This window comes from Ixodes scapularis, unplaced genomic scaffold, assembly GCF_016920785.2.
Source record: "Ixodes scapularis isolate PalLabHiFi unplaced genomic scaffold, ASM1692078v2 ptg001864l_1__unscaffolded, whole genome shotgun sequence".
In the NCBI taxonomy this organism is placed as follows: Eukaryota; Metazoa; Arthropoda; class Arachnida; order Ixodida; family Ixodidae; genus Ixodes; species Ixodes scapularis.
The window spans coordinates 512,028-529,476 of NW_024610203.1; the positions used below are offsets into that span (position 1 = coordinate 512,028).

Sequence of the window (17,449 nt, forward strand, 5' to 3'; positions counted from 1 at the left end):
GTTCAACTCGCAGAGACTCGTTTTCACGTCTCAGGAACCGTACTTCTTCAGAGAGTTCGACGATTTCGCGGCGGAGCGCCAGCAGCGTTTCGCGAACACTGCAATCCTCCGACAGCACGTCTTCCCGTGGACCGCCGGCTTTCCTACCCAACGTAAAAGCCCGAGAGCTCACAAGTGTATCTTCCGAGTTCCGGTATTTTTGTGGACATGGCGCACTCAAACGTGCCACCACCATGTTTTACGAGCAGGTCGAAGCTGGAATGTGGAATGTTGACGCATTTCAAATGGAAGCTTTCGTCGCTCGTGCACTAGCAAACGATAAACCGCGTCCGAGATAATGGAGCGGCACAAAACATTGTTTTGATCCAATATTTGAGTTACTATTTCAGCAGTGTATTCTGCTACAGCGTAACGTATATTTTTAATAAAGTCAAAAACGCAACTGCTCGAAGCCGAAACCGAAATTCGACAGGGGAGAAAGAATAGATATAAAGGAGGAGGTTGTTGGCCGAAGTCACGTGGCCGTGAAACTTTTCTTTTAATCAACGTATTTGCAGCATTTTAGAAGCCACAAACAAATAGTACCATAGTCCTTTTCTATTTTTAATATTGAGTTTGTGCCTTCGATGATTCACGACTTTGATTATATTTGTGTCTAAACCATAGAAAACTGTACGTGACCATTGAGAAGAGAGTGAGCGCGACTCGAACCGGCAAGTTCTCAATCGGCGGTTTTCGGGCGGAAATAAAATTAATTTCGAGCCTCAAATTATATTTTGGGCAGTTGGGCTCTCGTATGTTTTGTACGAATAAAAACCTTGGCGAGCATAAATACCCTGCCATTGTCCCTTTGAGCGCACGTCTCGCGGTCACGGTATCACCCGGTTGAACGTTAAAAAGCAGGCTTCAAAGGTTCTGGTTTTTCTTAGTTTTTCTTATTAGAGAAACACTAATGGAAAATGACCCTCTGTCATTATTATTAAAAAAAACACATAAAATATTGCTCTTTTTATTGGTCACGGATCTACAAAACTGAAAAATAACTTACTTGAGAAAAACCCTTCGAACAGCTACCTTAGCGCACGTAGAAAGGCGAAAGCTTGTAGAGTCGTCAAGCGGGCCTGTCAAATATCCGTCCTTTATTGCGCATCCCTTGTAGCTTCCGTTATTCCTGGTAGCCCCGATTCTGCGTGAAAGGGTCAATAAATAAAAGGAGAGTTAGTGTGGTCCCGCAGGGACCCCTTTTGTGTCTGCTTCTATGCGTAGCTCTCCGTCTCTTACTAAAGAAAGATGGAACTATCAGCAAAACAGTCACGAACGCTTTTAAGGAAAAACACAACATATACAATGTTTTATTTATAAGTCCCTGAAAGGCTAGAGCACACACACAAACAAGCAAATATACTGAAAGTCAAAGTGACAGCGCTTTCAATGTGCTTGGCTGTCCTCGTTGATGACAGCACATGAGCAGAAAGATTTGGAACGTCGCGGCGGTCTTGCTTTTTTAGAGCTACTTGAATGGCACTACCGGCACTTAGCGTCGGCTGCGCTCGAGATTGAGGTGAAACGAAGTATATTGTATACGTTTTATTTTGGCTTGGCCATATCAGTAAAATTTTGTGGTTGGTGGTCAAGTTTATTTCGGTTGCCCATTCACGCGCGTGGCTTGTAGTGAATACAAATGAGGAGGTTTTAGGAAGTTTGTGTTTGCACGAGGAACGCGACTTTGTTGCGGATACTTGTGATGAAGAAATATATAATACGAGCTGGGAGCATGTCTCCCATGCGGAATCTGGATGAAAGTAAACATTTTGGTGGACATCCACCAAGTTAGCAATTACTTAAATGTAAAAAAAAGCAAGGCTTTGACCAATATTAATAGAGATTCCGAAGATTTGAGGCCAGCTTGGACCCTTGATCCCGGTTGAGTGTTTTGGCTTTTTCGTCGCTATGATAGTACCCGGTGTTGTCTTTTAAAAAGGCCGTTGTTTCTTTGCGCTTGTTGCTGATAACGTATCGCTCGACGCAACCCACATGAGTCATCGTAAACCAGGTACGTAGGCGCTTTGGAAGCAAGTTTCCCAGCTGACCGGTTGTTGTCGTTTCTTTGTGTCTTTAGAACATATCGTTCGCCTTGTCAAACGATTTGTTCACCTCACCAGCTCTGTCCCAACCGTCAAAGTACACTTCACTTTTAAAAACAAATCTAGGAACGAACTACAGGTGATTCCGAAGAGCCTACGCCTGAAACGGGTAACCCACACCGGCAAGGGTCGCAGGATCATGGAACAAGCCGAGCGTCCTCTTCTTGACGCAGTAATTAAAAATGCTGAGAAACGGCAAAGAGGAAACACTTGGGCCTTTTCTTCTTGAGCAGACAACTGGAACACTGCGCACCTGAAGTTTTTTCTGCCGTCAACAAGTTTGCTAGATGTACTGCCATCTCATCTTTTGAAAGAAGGGAATCAGGCCACCAGATGGAAGCTCTCTCCCCTTCTTGGGCGTCTAAACAATTCTGAGGAATCCGACATAGGGTCTGTAAAAAATCTTTCCTCAAGAACACTTTCCGCCAGTGAAACTCGGGTCTTGGCGAAGGGAAAAAAGTCTAACCTCAGTACCACAAAACCACTTATTGCTTCAATGGCAACAGTTGTTGAATGTGGCCTGCGTGATGTGGACCCCTGCATCCTTGAAGAAACACGCCTGTAGGCTATCGGTGTACTTTCCAGGGCACACCGACGAGCACACCTAAACTACACGACGGAAGAGAAAGCAGCCATCAAGAACCTGAAGAAAGACAATATTATTATCATCCTGCTTGCCGACAAGGGGAATGCGAACGTGATGATGAACCGCACTGACTACGACGACAAAGCCCACAAACTCCTTGCCACAAGCGCGTACGTGACTCTGCCGAAAGACCCGACTACCAAGATCCAAGCAACTTTAAACAAGACAATATCTTTGATTTCCGGTCAACGTCCGAAGTCTTGATGCTTTTACCTCAGTGTCATCTGACGGAACGGGATTACACGTGCGTTCGACGGCCTCCCAAAAATCCCTAAGCCAAGCGTTCCACTTCGCTTAATAGTGGATTTTACTGCATCACCGCTACGCGCATTATCGAAGTACCATCACCGGTTGCTGTCAAAACTCACGGGGAAGACAAACACGTGTGTGCAAAACTCCGGCTATTTTATCTAGCTGACCTCCGGTCTCCAAATGTACGATGACCGAAGTCTCGTCGTCATCGACGTCGTTTCACTCTTTACAAGCGGGCCCGTACCTCTTGCGCTGCCTGCAGCGATGACGGCACTGTCGTCTGAAGCGAAACTCTCCAAGAAAACTTGCCTTACGGTGGATGAGATTTGCCCCTTCTAAACCTCTGCCTAACCAGCACTTTTTTTTTCACGTTACGTCAATTTACGGAACAAATTGTCGCCGATATGTTTACCGTGTCACAACCTACACGCAAACGCACCGGGATTCGCTGCAAAACCAAACGCCGTTAGCAAAACAAATTATACTGCATATAATATTCTTTATGTAAAAATATAACGAAGCCCAATATAGGCACATAGAGCAATGACTGGGATATGATTTCGGTTACCATAGTTTGTTTCGCCATAGATCACAGCGTAGTGGAAGGCTAGAAGACATAAAACACGGATATACACAGCATGTAAGCTAACGCCTTTAAAGGGGTACTCCGGCACTTTCTTTATAGTCCATCATTTGCCTGAAATTTCGCTAAACACACAAATATTCATTGGTGGATTAGCAACTCAAATATCGGTTAAAAAATACTTTTTTTTCGCGAAGTTCGTGAATTTGCAATAGTGGTCCTCACCGTGTTTTTTTGCAGTGAATGTCTCTACTGGCAACAATAAAGAAGTGACGTCAGAGGAGGCAAAGGTTCACTCTTTGAACTGTAGATTTTGTTCCCAACTGATTACAAGCAGTTGCATGGCGTCGAATGAATGCTTTGGAAGTTCGCTTAAGCACCCTCGCAGCAGCACGGAACAAATGCTCGGCAAAGTCCATTTTTAGACTGGCCGCTCGACCTGCAAGCCTGACTTCTCCTGACGTCACTACACTGAAAAGAGCGGGTGGATTTGAATATTGGTTTTGGTATCATAATAACTTCTTCATTTTACAATAACTATTCTGAATTTCGCAATACTCAATAACATACCGGAAAGGGTAAAGGCCGGTAATTCCCAAATTATTGTTAGTTATATAGTTAGGGTAACCTAAAATATCCCCGGACTGCCCCTTTAAAGGCAACTCCACTCGATTACAAAGATTCCTGGATAATGAGTGATTTCGCGTGAAAAAGCCCTAATAAAAGACACTACGTCATTTGCTTCGCAAAAAAATGGGATACATATTTTTAAATATAATTCTAACGGGAGCAGAAATCGAAACCGAAACTTCGGCTCCGTTCGGCGACATTGGCCTCGGGCCACCAAAAACATGGCTATCAAGTGGTACGAGATGTCACGTGATCATCTGCGCAACGACGGGTGAAATCGGGGTGGGCGTGTGATAGGAGGAAGTGTCGTCTGCCCCGCAGTCCTCACCACGTTTTGGTGTCTACGACATTCGACGACGTCTGCTTAACTGCGGCATAAGTCTGCCTACGTAGCGCCCGTAGTGTGGGCGAAACTCCGAGAGACAATAATCGCAAACGGTAAGAAGACGACGGCAGTTGCGACGTGGGAGACGGCGGTGGGACCACGGCGGGGCGGCCAGACGGCTCCCAAGAAACGCGTTGCGCAGGCGCGTTACGCCAATCACGTAGGCACCGCTGAGCGCCGAAAGGAAACGGTGCTCACGTCACCCGTTACGCTTTCCCGGAGAAGAAAAAACAAGCAAAAGGGGGCAATGGTGAATGCGTTTAGATCAATGTTCGCTACGCCCACGCCGTAGACTTGAATGCACTGTTGGTTGCGCCTCAATTCGCCCTCTTGATTCAGCCGATTTCTGCTACTTGGCGATTTGAAAAGTTTGCCGGACCGCTTAGGAAACATTTAGACAGAACTGGGTCGTAATACTTGATGTGTGGTCTTCCTAGATCACACTAAAAAAGACTGAATCTTTTTTTTTTTTTTTTTTTTTCAAAAAGAAAAATGAATTGGAGTTGCCCTTTAAGGCAGTTTGGACGGCTCGCAAAAAACAGCTTCTCAACCATAGAGTTATTATAGTGTACGCTAGAGGTTCAAGTGGCGCTAGTGTGCTGCTGCAATTTGAAGCAGACAGCAACCAGTCGGAAATTGACTTCCGGTAATGCATTTCTATGGGAAAAAGCGAGTACATTTTCTCTCCGCGCTCGAATATAAGAGCAAATATCACGAATAATTCGTACGTACTAGGAAGCTTGGAACATTTCTCAGTCAGGCCGACGAAATAATTGGTCAGATACGGCGTTTTTCTTTCAAATTCATCGGATTCAAAACGGTGCTAAAACGGCTTCGTGCGTGTATTTATGTGCACTGTCGCACACTGTTAGCGCGAACACAGCATCGGCGCTTTCCACCATGGGGATATACGTGTCAAACGAACGAAGGACATGTGGGAAACCAAGAGAGACGGCAAGAACTACGCTGTAACATTGAATAAGTAACTCCTTGTGCACGCAGGCGATCAAAATAAATTGAAAGCCACCTAATATAGTCCGATTTGCAATAAATAAGTACTGCTTTATTCTTTCTGCTCATGAATATGTGCGAAGATGCATGTTCTGGGTTCAAATCATCAACCGCACGCTCCAAATCTTTGCAAATAGGGAGAAGTCAGAGAACAAGGGCCTGATAAGAACTGCCCGACATAGGAAATAATAAAAAGGCACACCTTTCGTAATCCACGTACTTTATTTCTTACATTCGAATGTTTTTTAACCGTCGTAAAGATGCACGACGGAGTCATTTTCATAGAGTGACAGGACGGGCATATTAGCAATATATAAGCGCCACCGCAATGCTAGCGATCCTTGAACACACTCTACATTTTTTTCGATCGTTAGTTTGCTTAGAATCGTCGCTTGTTTTTGCATACCTGCCATGGAACATAGGTATGGGCCTGAAATATAGCGAAGCTTAACATCGTTCAGTGGTAAAGAAAAATGCTGTAATTAAAACAATTACAATTTTACAATACTAATAAGTGTACATACTATCCGGTACAACCGAAATAATAAAAGCCATTCGTGTTATTTTCCGGCGAAGAGGCCAATTTCACGCGCGTTTTCCCATAGGAATGCACAGGAGCACCGCAAAAGTAGACTGGTTGCTGTCTGCTTCAATTTGCCTCCCGGAAGTCGCATAGACACTAGCGCCAGTTGAACCTCTAGCGCACATTATAATAACTCTATGTTCTCAACGTATACGTGTTGCGCTGTAATGTTCTACAAAGGTGCTAACAGCCGGTGGAAGTTTACAGAAAAAAAAAATCAGGAAATGAACTTACCTCGGCCAGAAGAAAAAAACACAAAAACTTGTTCCAGGCAATCTGCACCGCCACTTTGCAGACGATGCACGCGTAGTGAGGAGTGCTGCCGACAGATGGCGTACGCCGCGTCGAGGAAGCAGAGTCATAGATAGTGGAAGAGTTTTGGCCATCTATTACCCTCAGTGACCTCTCTCTGCATCAGGGTGTAAGATAGACAGGTGGGGAAACGAGAGCCAAATGAGTGACCGGATTGTGTACCCCTCGGGTTTCTCTTTTAGAGCGCAGCTCTTAGGCAGCCGTCTCCGGCTTGAGCGGCGTCGCCGTCGCCATCGGCGTCGCCAAGGTCACCCCAAGGTCACGTGACCCCCAAGGTCACTCCAAGGTCACGTGACCCCCAAGGTGACCCCCAAGGTCACGTGACCCCCCGAGGTCACACGGCCCCCCTCCTCGAGGTCACGTGACCTCGAGTTGTAAACGGCTTTCACTTTTTCTGTGGCGCCATCAATGTGGAGCGCCGCGAACTCTCACTCCGGGTGGGCGACCGGTGGCGACCGGCTAAACTGACGGAGATGGTTTCTCGTGGATTTTCAATAGAGGACTGTTGTGCTCTTGGTTTATTTTGCGCATTCTCCCATAGGATTCCACGGAAATCCAATTCCGACTTTTTTTTCCTCTCGCCGCAGCGCCATATGTCGCAAATCGGGGGTACCCGCAAGCAGACGAGTACACAATCCGGTCACGGCGCTGCGGTAGGCTTCTATGGGCCGTTTCCCCACCTGTCTATCTTACACCCTGCTCTGCATCTTGATTCCTCCCACAAAAGTGACGTTGCGTTTAGCAACCGCCTAGCAACGGGGGACGTCGTGCGAACGACCAGCGCCTGTCCGCCATTACCGATCCCACTCTCCACTCGCGCGCATACAGGGCCCCATGTTATTCCTTGTACCTACCTCAGTTCCTTAGGTTTTCTGGTTAGAAAATTATCGGATGTTGTGCCGTTAGCTGCTCAAACCATAGCCATCAATATTTTCGTTTCTGTGTGACCGCCAAAGAAGATGAAAACGTCAAAATATATAGTTCATTAAAATCAAGTTGAAACCCATAGCAGGCTTCCAACTATGAGAGGAAGGAATTCTTGTTTCGAATTAAAAGTTTTACTTAGACAATAAAGCTGTTCTAAAAGCCGCAATCATACGGATACGGGTTTCTGAATCGACCCATCTCGAAAGTCTTGCGCCGATTATTCGATGGCCGGAGACCCTGCACAATAAATATTGCAACAACCACATCGAAGGACGTGCAAGTCCTCGAATTCCAAAAGATTGCAAACGTCGAAGCACGGCAAACACTACGAGCCGACGAGATAATTAAACAGCGTCACTGCGCGCATCACCTTTCTCTGTGGGTGTGTTTCTTCCAGTGTGCCGTGACGTTGAGGTTTTAGTCCGCCATTCTGGAGGGATTTCACAGCCGTCAACAGAGGGCAGTATTTTGAAAGGGGTCTATATTGGTTAGTAGCTCGATCTTGTGACGCAATCTCTTTAACTAACTGCTTGACCATAAAGTTTTGATACTGATCCTGCCCTGATCAAGACCGTAATGTGACGTTTTGCCGCGGGAGACAGACGTACGTCCTATACTACACGCTGCCCAGCTTATTTCCCTTGCCTTCCTTTTAAAACTATGGAGTTAATTGAAACTTTAATTGATGACTACCAGTAAAGGTAATTTTTGTATAAATAAGAAAGTTTGTTAGTTTTTGATTTTGGTTTATTTTTATGCACTGATACGATAATGGATGCTGGGATTCCAAAAATCTTAGGAAGGACCCATCAATTGAATTTAAATCTACAATTTCAAAACAATTATATCCTACTATACGCAAAGAGTCGCCTAACGCTGAGTGGCTCAAAGTTTATTTAGTAACCTTCCGGTATCCTCGAAGATGTTAAGGAAACAAGAGCGCTGTCTCATTGACGAAAGGTCCCGGTTGAGGCTTGGTCATCCCATATCAGGAGCCTCGCCTTGAGCAAGCAACCTTACTTGACAGGCGGATGAATAATTGAGAAAATATAACATTTAGAAGAAACAAAGCTCTGCAAAACTAACATTTGGGTAGAATGGATTGAGCTCATTTTACCTTCTAACGCACATTTCCTTAGAATTGCACGGGTGCACTTCAGAAGAGAAGGTGACATGGCATCGTGTAATGCATTGACCACCTGTCTACGCTCGCCGACCAGAAAATTCCGAAAGTTCCTCAGCTATGAATTAGTAGTTACTGTCGTCGTGCCCTGATCAAAATACAAAAAAAAAGTTAACTAAAAAAAAATGTATCAAGTTTCGCGACGAACTTAGCGCACGCGATGTGTGCGCCCAGTGCGTATATCAACAGGTTGATGTCACCACGTGTATGGGGAGAGAATTCACAAGGTAACCGGGAATTAAATTACTGGAGTTCCGAACAAACACCAGAGTCATAGATACAGCTAGCGGTTCAATTAAAACAGAATCAAGTAGTTTTACGTTGGAGGATACCAAGAGCCAAGCACACAATTTTAGGTCCCTGGTGTCGAATGGGCTCGAAGATAGCGAACTGGGGCGTGGACATGGCGTTGGCATTACTCGTCAGTGACGTAGTTAAGGAGCTGTCAAGCAGGCCATGTCCGTTAGCCCTGTTCTTCTCCTACCTATGGCCCTGCAAGGAAGCTCAGGACTGTTATGGTTATGATAGAAGACGGTCCCGCAAAAGAACCCAAATGGGCCGGCGCTACCACGGCGAACGCCATTCGTCGGTAGCACCTGTCATTACATGTGCATCGTCTGCGAAGTGGCGGCGTAGATTGCCCAGAAAAGGATTCTGCTCATTGTTGTGGTTGTTGTTGTTGTTGTTTTGTTGTTGTTGCTTACTGTAAACTTTCAAGCTTGCACCTCTGTAGTAAATTGCAGCGCGATAGAAACTGATTTTGGCGGGACGTCTTAAGTTCCTTGAAAGCGTTAGCTCACACGCGTAGATCCTAAAATCCTAGGTAACAGGACACTCACCGCACGTGAGTGGTTTTGTCGACGATAGCATACGCACAGAAAAACGGCCAACGCCCTATGGTTACAATTGTGGTGCCGCGTAATTGATATCATCGGCATCTAGTGCGGGCTTCTGTCTAAGCGGAGATAAAACAAAGTTTAAAAAGGACCTTTTTTTTGAGAGGGCTGAAAAAAGGCGCTGTTGGCAGTTTACGAATCCGCGAACCTCCGGTCAACATTACAACACTTCATATTGTTAGCGAAAGGCCCGGCTAGCGAGAGATGTGTACGTACATTTTTTTTTAATAACCCTATCAAACGACCGATTCCCTCATTTCTTTTTTATGAGCCAAGATACATACAGGGAGGAGGAGACTTGAGCGCGCGGGGACGTCAGCTAGCCAAGCTCTGGTTCGAACCATTAGTGGGTAGACTTAGACCTAGATGTCTTTGTCTCTAAAGCATTAGTCGAACGCATTTGAATTCAAGAGTCAAACGCCAGACGCCGGCGTTACGCGTTCTAAGGCGTTCGACGAGTGCTGTGGAAACAAAGGCAGAACTAGCTTTAGGTCTACCCACTAATCCTTCCAACCAGAACTCTGCGTTCTGACGTCTCCTCCGCGCTCTAGTCTCTTCCTCTCCCCTCAGTTTCTCGGGGCGCACCACAGCAGAAGGACCTCTCTAGATCCTCAACTTCATGAGTTGTGGAATACTTTATCGTCCCTGAAATATTTACATTAACAGGCTCGGAAAGCATGCCGAAACAAAGCGGCCGGAAGTCTCTTGGGGGGCAAGAGACGGCTTGTGTTTGTACATAGCAAAAGGGTCGATAAACAGTTTTCTACGCGGGCATCGCTACCTTGAACGCTGAACTTTCAATGTGCGCGAGAAAACAGTTATTCTCACGTCAATCCAATGGAAAGTATTATCGTTTTATGTACGACTCTTGTTTTTTGTTGTTTTTTTGTCCCTTCAAATATTAATTGTGCTAAGTCGTTAAATATACGCCTCGCAAGTGGGCTCATTTTCGTCTTCTGCGCATGAGAAAGGAAGTAGCGGTGCGTCATAACGCCGAGCCCTGTTTGGCTGATCGCGACCCCCTATCTGAGCGTCGTCTGCTCCTTTGCAACGTCGTCTGCGTTTGTCTTACCTTTCCTGTGACTTTCTGAACTCGACTTCGCCTTTCAGAGAGGGCAGACGAAATAACTCGAGCGGTACGTTGTTTTTGTCTAAACTAGCAGACGCGCACCAAGGAGGGAAGTCAAAGGACTCACTGGCCAGGTGTGCCGAGGCGCCGAGGTTTGTTTGCTAAGAACCGAGAGTGAGCGTGTTAGTGTCCGCAAATTCCCTCCCAAATACTTTTCCCCTCCTTTCGTGTGCGGCGAAACCCCTCACTTTTTAACGGCGTCGGCGGGCTGGCGCAGTTAACGTCGTCTGCTTTACGTCTGCTAGTCAAAGCGAAGGCTAGCGCTTTACCTTTCCTGCGTCTGTCGGAGATTCACCGCTTTTTCACCGGTGAGAGTCACCGTTACCTCGGGAAACAAGGAGATAACAAGACGAAGAAATTGACCTCTTAATCTAAATTTGAGGTCAGCGATCAAAGTATAATGCGGGAAGGGTTCACAAGGGTCGCGCGGGCATATTCCATTCAGCACGCCAGCCGGTCGTGGGCAGACGGTCGCCGAGCCGCGGAGTGCCTACTAGGCCTAACTGCCCATCTCGCTTGGTCGCTTTCGGTGGAATCGTGGCTGTTGGAGCTTTTCCCGGGTGTTTGTAGATCCAGCGTTCTTGTTCGTCGTAGTCTGTTTCAAGTACTTTTTACTTTTTTCTTGCTGCTTGAAGTCGGGACGCGTGAGAAGCGCACGTAGAAAAATAAACGTCCGTGGGTCGTCGCGACCGCGACGCTGTCGGCCATGCTGATCTGATCGTAAGAAGTGCGTAAAACAGCTTCGGAGCTTTTGTAGGATTGCGTCGTAACCTGCGCAAAACTTACGAAAATTGTGTTTCGTGAATACGAATTTCTTCTTAAGTTTTGTCTTACGCACATTTTTGGAGTAAGATCGTTTCGTGAATCTGGCCTCTGCACTTCCGAAATTCGCAGGAAAGGTAAGACAGACGCAGACGACATTGCGAGCAGACGACGTTGCAAAGGAGCAGACGACGCTCAGATAGGGGGTCGCGATCAGCCAATCAGGGCTCGGCGTTCTGACGTCACCGCTACCCTCTGCGCAAGAAGCAGACGAACTTGCCCTCCGCATTGTTTTTAGAGCGCAGCTTTTAGGCGCCCGTTTCCGGCTTGAGCGCCGTCACCGTCGGCGTCACCGTTGGCGTCACCTTCGGCGTAACCGCGCGGTGCATTATGGGTAAATTTCCCCGCTAAATCTAGCAGAAAAATTTCCCCGTTAAATCTAGCGGAAAAATTTCCCCGCTAAATCTAGCGGAAAATTTTTCCCGCTAGATCTAGCGGAAAAATTTTCCCGCTAAATCTAGCTGAAAAATTTCCTCGCTAAATCTAGCGGAAAAATTTCCCCGCAAAATCTGGCGGAAAAATTTCCCCGCTAAATCTGGTGGAAAAATTTCCCCGCTAAATCTAGCAGAAAATTTTGCCCGCTAAATTTAGCGGAAAAATCTCCCCGCTAAATCTAAAACGACATCGCTGGTGCCGTCTGTAAACAAAAAATTATATTTATATACTGGCAACTCGAGAAAAGCAGGTTGGGCGTTATTACGTTCACGCTTTTTGCTTCACTATTTGTTGCTCTGCGTTATTATCGACAAGTACATAATCTCATTCACTGCCGAGTAATGATAAGATTTACTCGACTCGCCACTCCTTGGTTTCATAAAAAAAAAGAAAACGAGGCTAAAGCTTAAATAATATTTTTTCCAACTCAATATTGCATTGGTAAGGGACCGTCAAGAACAAATAAAAGAGGGGCACATTGCGCACAAATAAAAGAGGCACATTGCGCCCCACTGTTCTCAGAGGAGACGTACAGAAAAGCCAGCTCACGGATCAGTGCGTGGACTCCCACAAAGGAGACTCCGTCATCGTAGAACATTCCATGCTTGCGTTTCCAGAGACGCCTCCGCTCTTCGTCATAGCTAAAATGAAATCAGACGGTCATCATTCATGCGAGAAGGCTGTTCGGCAGTCTTATCCTCTAGTCAAAAACCGATGACTCTGATTTTAATCGCACGAAGGCTATCTGAATTGTTAAAGAACTAATTACATGCAGGGCACATCGTGTAAACTATACGTTTTAGTGTATATGTCAACTAAGCGTCTTTCTTCATACTTCTGATTCCCAGAAATGTTGAGTGAGTCCAACGATTTCTTCTTGCTAAAGTCAAATGACGATGTGAAAAACATGTTAAAGCATGAAATGCTTTTTCTAACGCTCTTTAACGTACACTTCAAAAATGTTTAAGGGGTTCGAGATGTTCGTTAAATTTTGCTAAGGGGCCTGACGTACCGTTTAAGAATTCCTAAAGGGTGTAAGACATCCGTCATGAATTTTCGAGAGGCATGCGGCGTCTGTTCCAAGCCTTTCAGAGCAAACCGCAGCACCCGTCAAAATCGTTTTAACCGTTCTGTGGGAGAGATCATGCGTCGGGGAAGAAGCTTGGCCATTTTGTATCGGGCGGTCGCAGCGAGTGATACAAATTGAGGAGACGTTCCACCGTCCATATCTTGTCACGGCCTTCATTGACGTTGCTCTGTTTGTGTGTTTTGTGTATGTGTTTCATGAAAAAAACTGTGAGTACGCAGGCGAGCTGGTGGAAGTTGATCATGATGTAGAATACTCGAATGCCCATCGGCTGCTCTAATGCTAGCAGAAATCTACCTTAACAACATGGATGCAACCGTAACGAATAAATTGAATTGTATTCCATCGAGTACGGGTTTCGTAAGAAGATATGTCGATGACACATTGATCTGCTTATTTCGCGAGGAGGATGTGCTCGATATCGAACGGACAGTGAGGGCAGCGGCGCCGAAAATTAAGTTCATCTCAGAAAAGGCGGACAATGTTATTCTACAGTTTCTTGACCTACGCATTCACGTGGAGGGGGGTTTATGTTGGGAGTACAAAAAAAAATGACCGCGAGAACCCGTTTTCAGTAGAAAAATTTTGTCATGCCGAATCAGTAAACGCAGTTATAGTCAGATCTCTAATCAGCAACGTACTGGACAAGTCGTGTGCCCATTTTAAGGGTTGTACGGTGGAAAGGTAGTGTTCAATGTTAGAAGATGCAGGTTATGACAGTGGGTTCATAAAAACACAATTGGCATTGCAGCAAAAGGCTAAACAACGAGCAGAAAAGGAAGTGAAAACGCATCATGCGGTTATTCCGTATTTTCACACAATTTGTCACGACCTTAAAGTATACGCAAAGAAATTTGGGAGAGATGTAGCGTTTAGGTCTGACTTTAAACTAAGCCGTTTGACACCGTTTCAGACGAGTCAGAAAGTGTGTCAGAAAGCGCACCGTGGTAAGTCGGTTGATCGCAAGCAAGGGGTGATCTATGAAATACCACTGAAGTGCGGTCTCAAGTATGTTGGTCAAACGGCAAGGTGTGCAAATGATAGATTGGTAGAGCACAAAAGAAATGCAAAAGTAAACGTACCCAATTCAGAGAGTGCTAGACACATTAGTTAGTGCAACGATTGTATGGTACTTCGGTCGCAAACTGACATTGTGCACAGAGAGCTCTACAGGCTTATAAGAAAGGCAGTTCGTATCAGATTCATTGCTAATTGCATCAGCCATGCTTCAATGCAACTCGGAAGTACAGTTCCAAGTTTCTTAAAATGTAATGGTTATGTCAATTCCTTTTTTTTTTTTTTTTACATTTGTAAGTGAACGTGCAATGAGTCATTTTCCAGGCAAATGTTCAGTTAAAGGGCATATCAGTTCTCGTTTAGACAAAGCTCAGCCTTTTCAGTCTCCGGCTGGATGGAAAGTGAGTTCGGTTTGTTTGTGTTTTTTTTTTTCAAGGTTCCAAGTTTTAGTTTGGGACTGAGGTCAGCGTTTACGCTTGAAGTGAAGACCAGTGTGGGTAGGATTGTATAACAAAGGTTGACTTAGTCACGTCGGTGGTCGGTGAATAGGTCGTGGATATATAAGGCTTTGAAGAAATAAACGCAGTAGCTGAGTTTGAGACGTTTTTTTTACCCGTCTTTTTTCTTCGACCAAGTTTCCCAGCTTTTACCACAGTCTCGGGTATTCTACACCATGATGTGTTTCATGGACTAGATTAGAGACGCCCAAGGACATCCAGTCCTCGTTCACGAGGAAGAGTGGGTGGGTAGAGAAAGTGGGAGGGGGACGTTTTGCTGTTTCTTCGAAGATAACCTGCTCATAGCAAGATGAAAGGGGGATCGGTGCTGAGCAGCCTTAGTGAGAAGCTGGACGCCCCGTTCTTTCTCCATCAACGAGCGCAAACTCTGCAACTACGAGCGAACGCTCAGTGTCGGCTTCCCGCCCCACGCGTGAGACCTAACTTCAAGAGCGGCTCGGTGTGCAGATGAAGGTCTCTCAGTGCCTTGTTCCTTTCACCTCTTCGTCCGTCCGGCTTTAGGAGCATCCTGCGAGTGAATAGCGTGCCCAAGGCGCCAGCGCGACGGCACCAGAAACCAAAAACCGCGACTGTGCTCAGGATTTCACAACGGCGGCGGATGTTGGTTGCGCATTGGTGGTTTTCGCCAAACATACTACTAACAGCGCCTGTACACGCGTGTGGTGCACCTGCTAGGTTTTAGTTGAACTACCGTACATTTCAGGAAGTTACCCAACGCCATTGTGAGTACCTGAAAAGATATATTTTGCGACAGAAAGCTCGGTTAGTCCCTATCTGATCTGGTCACTTTTGTTTAGAGCTGCTTGCCCCCAGGTTTGAGTAAACGTTGATTCTAATCGTTTTTTGAGTTACAACATAACTGTAAAACTGTATGTCTGAAATAAATTTTCAATAACATTTTAAGCTGCATTTTCTGTTTATGGATCACAGTCATTTGGCTGTCTGAGGGGTTGAAGGGCTGAGGGAATATGAAAGACTGAAGGATCTGAAGGGCTGAAGGGGTTTGAAGAGCGAAGGGGTGCGATGGGTGGGGGGGGGGTTTCATCGTCTGAATGGGTTTTAAGCGCTGAGAGGGTCCCATGGCATATTAGGGCTGAAGTGTTATTTTCAATAGGGCCTAATTCCAAAATTTGTCCACCCGTCCGTGCGTGCATTTCCTGTTAAATTTAGCGGGAAAATTGATATCACCAATACTATACACCAATTCACTTTTTTAACTAAATTTAGCGGAAAATTGTGGTCACTTGAACTGTACACCAGTTCAGTCTCCCCGCTAAATTTCGCGGGTAAGTGGCGTCACGGGACCTACACATCTTGGGGGAAATGTGGCACGTGCCCTATCCATCAACTGATTTCCGCACTAAATTTAGCGGGAAAAGTCACATCCTCTGGCGAAAACATCAAATCACTTTCCCCACTAAGTTAAGCGGGAAATTGACGTCACGTGACCTATACGGCCTCCAAGCTCGTCTGCTTTTGGCGCACCTCGTGCGGGTTTTACTCCTTAACGCCCCAACTTGCTTCTGTTTACCCCCGACCTCGATCAATAATGGCGCGTGCTTGGCTGCCTCGACATTACGCGTTCCTTATGCGTTTTCTGTGTTGCCCTTTGATTGGCATGCTCCTTCTTGCGTTCCGATGCGCAAAACATGAATTTTAACGGAATATTGTTTAAGAAGTCGTGTCGCAGAAAATTCGGCGTCAACGTCGGTGGGACCCAAAAATCCCATAATGCAACCGGCAGCCTCGTGTCACATCACAAGTGCCTGTGATATTATGACCCTATCGATCCACTAAATTTGAGGAAAATATTTTCTCGCCTAATTCAGCAAAATATTTTACCGCTAAATTTAGCTGAAAATTTTCTCTCCAAATTTAGCAAGAAACTTTCCGCTAAATTTAGCAAGTAAAATTTCCGCCACTTTTAGCGAAAAATTTTACTGCCAAATTTAGCGGTAAAATTTTCCGCCAAATTGGGCGAGAAATTGTCTGCTAAATTTGGCGGGTCAATAGGGTCATAACGTCGCAGCCACGTGTGACGTAACGTGACACGTGATGCTACCGACTCTAAACCACGCATACACGCTTGCATGGCTTGGGAACGAGCACGGGTTTATATGAAAAGGTTTGGAGTACGGGGCCCGATAACCCTATCGTGTTCCACTCTTGCAGGATTCATCGAACTTCTTCAGCTATACCTCACATATATGACGATGGAACATGAAGGAAAGATCTCGCTTAAAAAATCCGGTGTTTGCATATGGTCGTGCCATGCGCCAGTACTAAGTGAAATCTAATTGTCCTATGTAGACCGGGCAGCCGAATCAAACCTAAAGAGCACAGCCCCCCAGTGTGAAGTCTTCCGCTACGTAGATGACAGTGTGATCGTCCACCCTGAAACTATAAAAGTGGAGGCCATTCTTCCTTCTTTCCACCAAGCAGGAAGTAATCTCAGGTTCAAAAGGGAAGACCTATCTTCGGAAGGCCTGCAATATTTGAACGTGCAACTGACCAAGACGACGCAACGTGTTTGCTCGACTTTCCGACAACGCTCGAAAATGGCGGTTCTTTAGTTTAAACGGGCCTACTCCAAGTCGGTTAAACTGGGGGTAATCAAGGCCCTACTCATCTCGACAAAAACGAAATCATGTTGGCACTCTGCAACCAAAAGCATCAACACCCAAACTCAACGACTTCTGAGCTCAGGATATCCAGTGGAGGGATCGCCTCCTGTTTTCACAAACTGATCACACCAAGATCCACCAGGAACCCCCACCTGCACCGACAAAAGATCACTATAATCCCATAAATTCACAATGCATTCCATTCCATCCGATGACTGTGACAGTCCTCCGTATACTCGCTTCAACACGTAAATCGTCTTCTCCT

At 45.8% G+C, this 17,449-nt stretch overlaps 1 protein-coding gene across 1 annotated transcript in view; it reads right to left on the reverse strand.

Moving 5' to 3' along the window:
- Positions 1-12,847, reverse strand: part of LOC115320293 — a 45,769-nt gene extending 32,922 nt beyond the window's left edge. The window contains exons 1-3 of the mRNA XM_040211193.1: positions 12,708-12,847; positions 12,472-12,579; positions 1,049-1,186 (exon numbers count right to left, since the gene is read on the reverse strand). Of these exons, the coding sequence (XP_040067127.1) occupies positions 1,049-1,186; positions 12,472-12,579; positions 12,708-12,847 (386 nt within the window). The remainder of the gene's footprint in view (positions 1-1,048; positions 1,187-12,471; positions 12,580-12,707) is intronic.
- Positions 12,848-17,449: the final 4,602 nt, after the last annotated feature.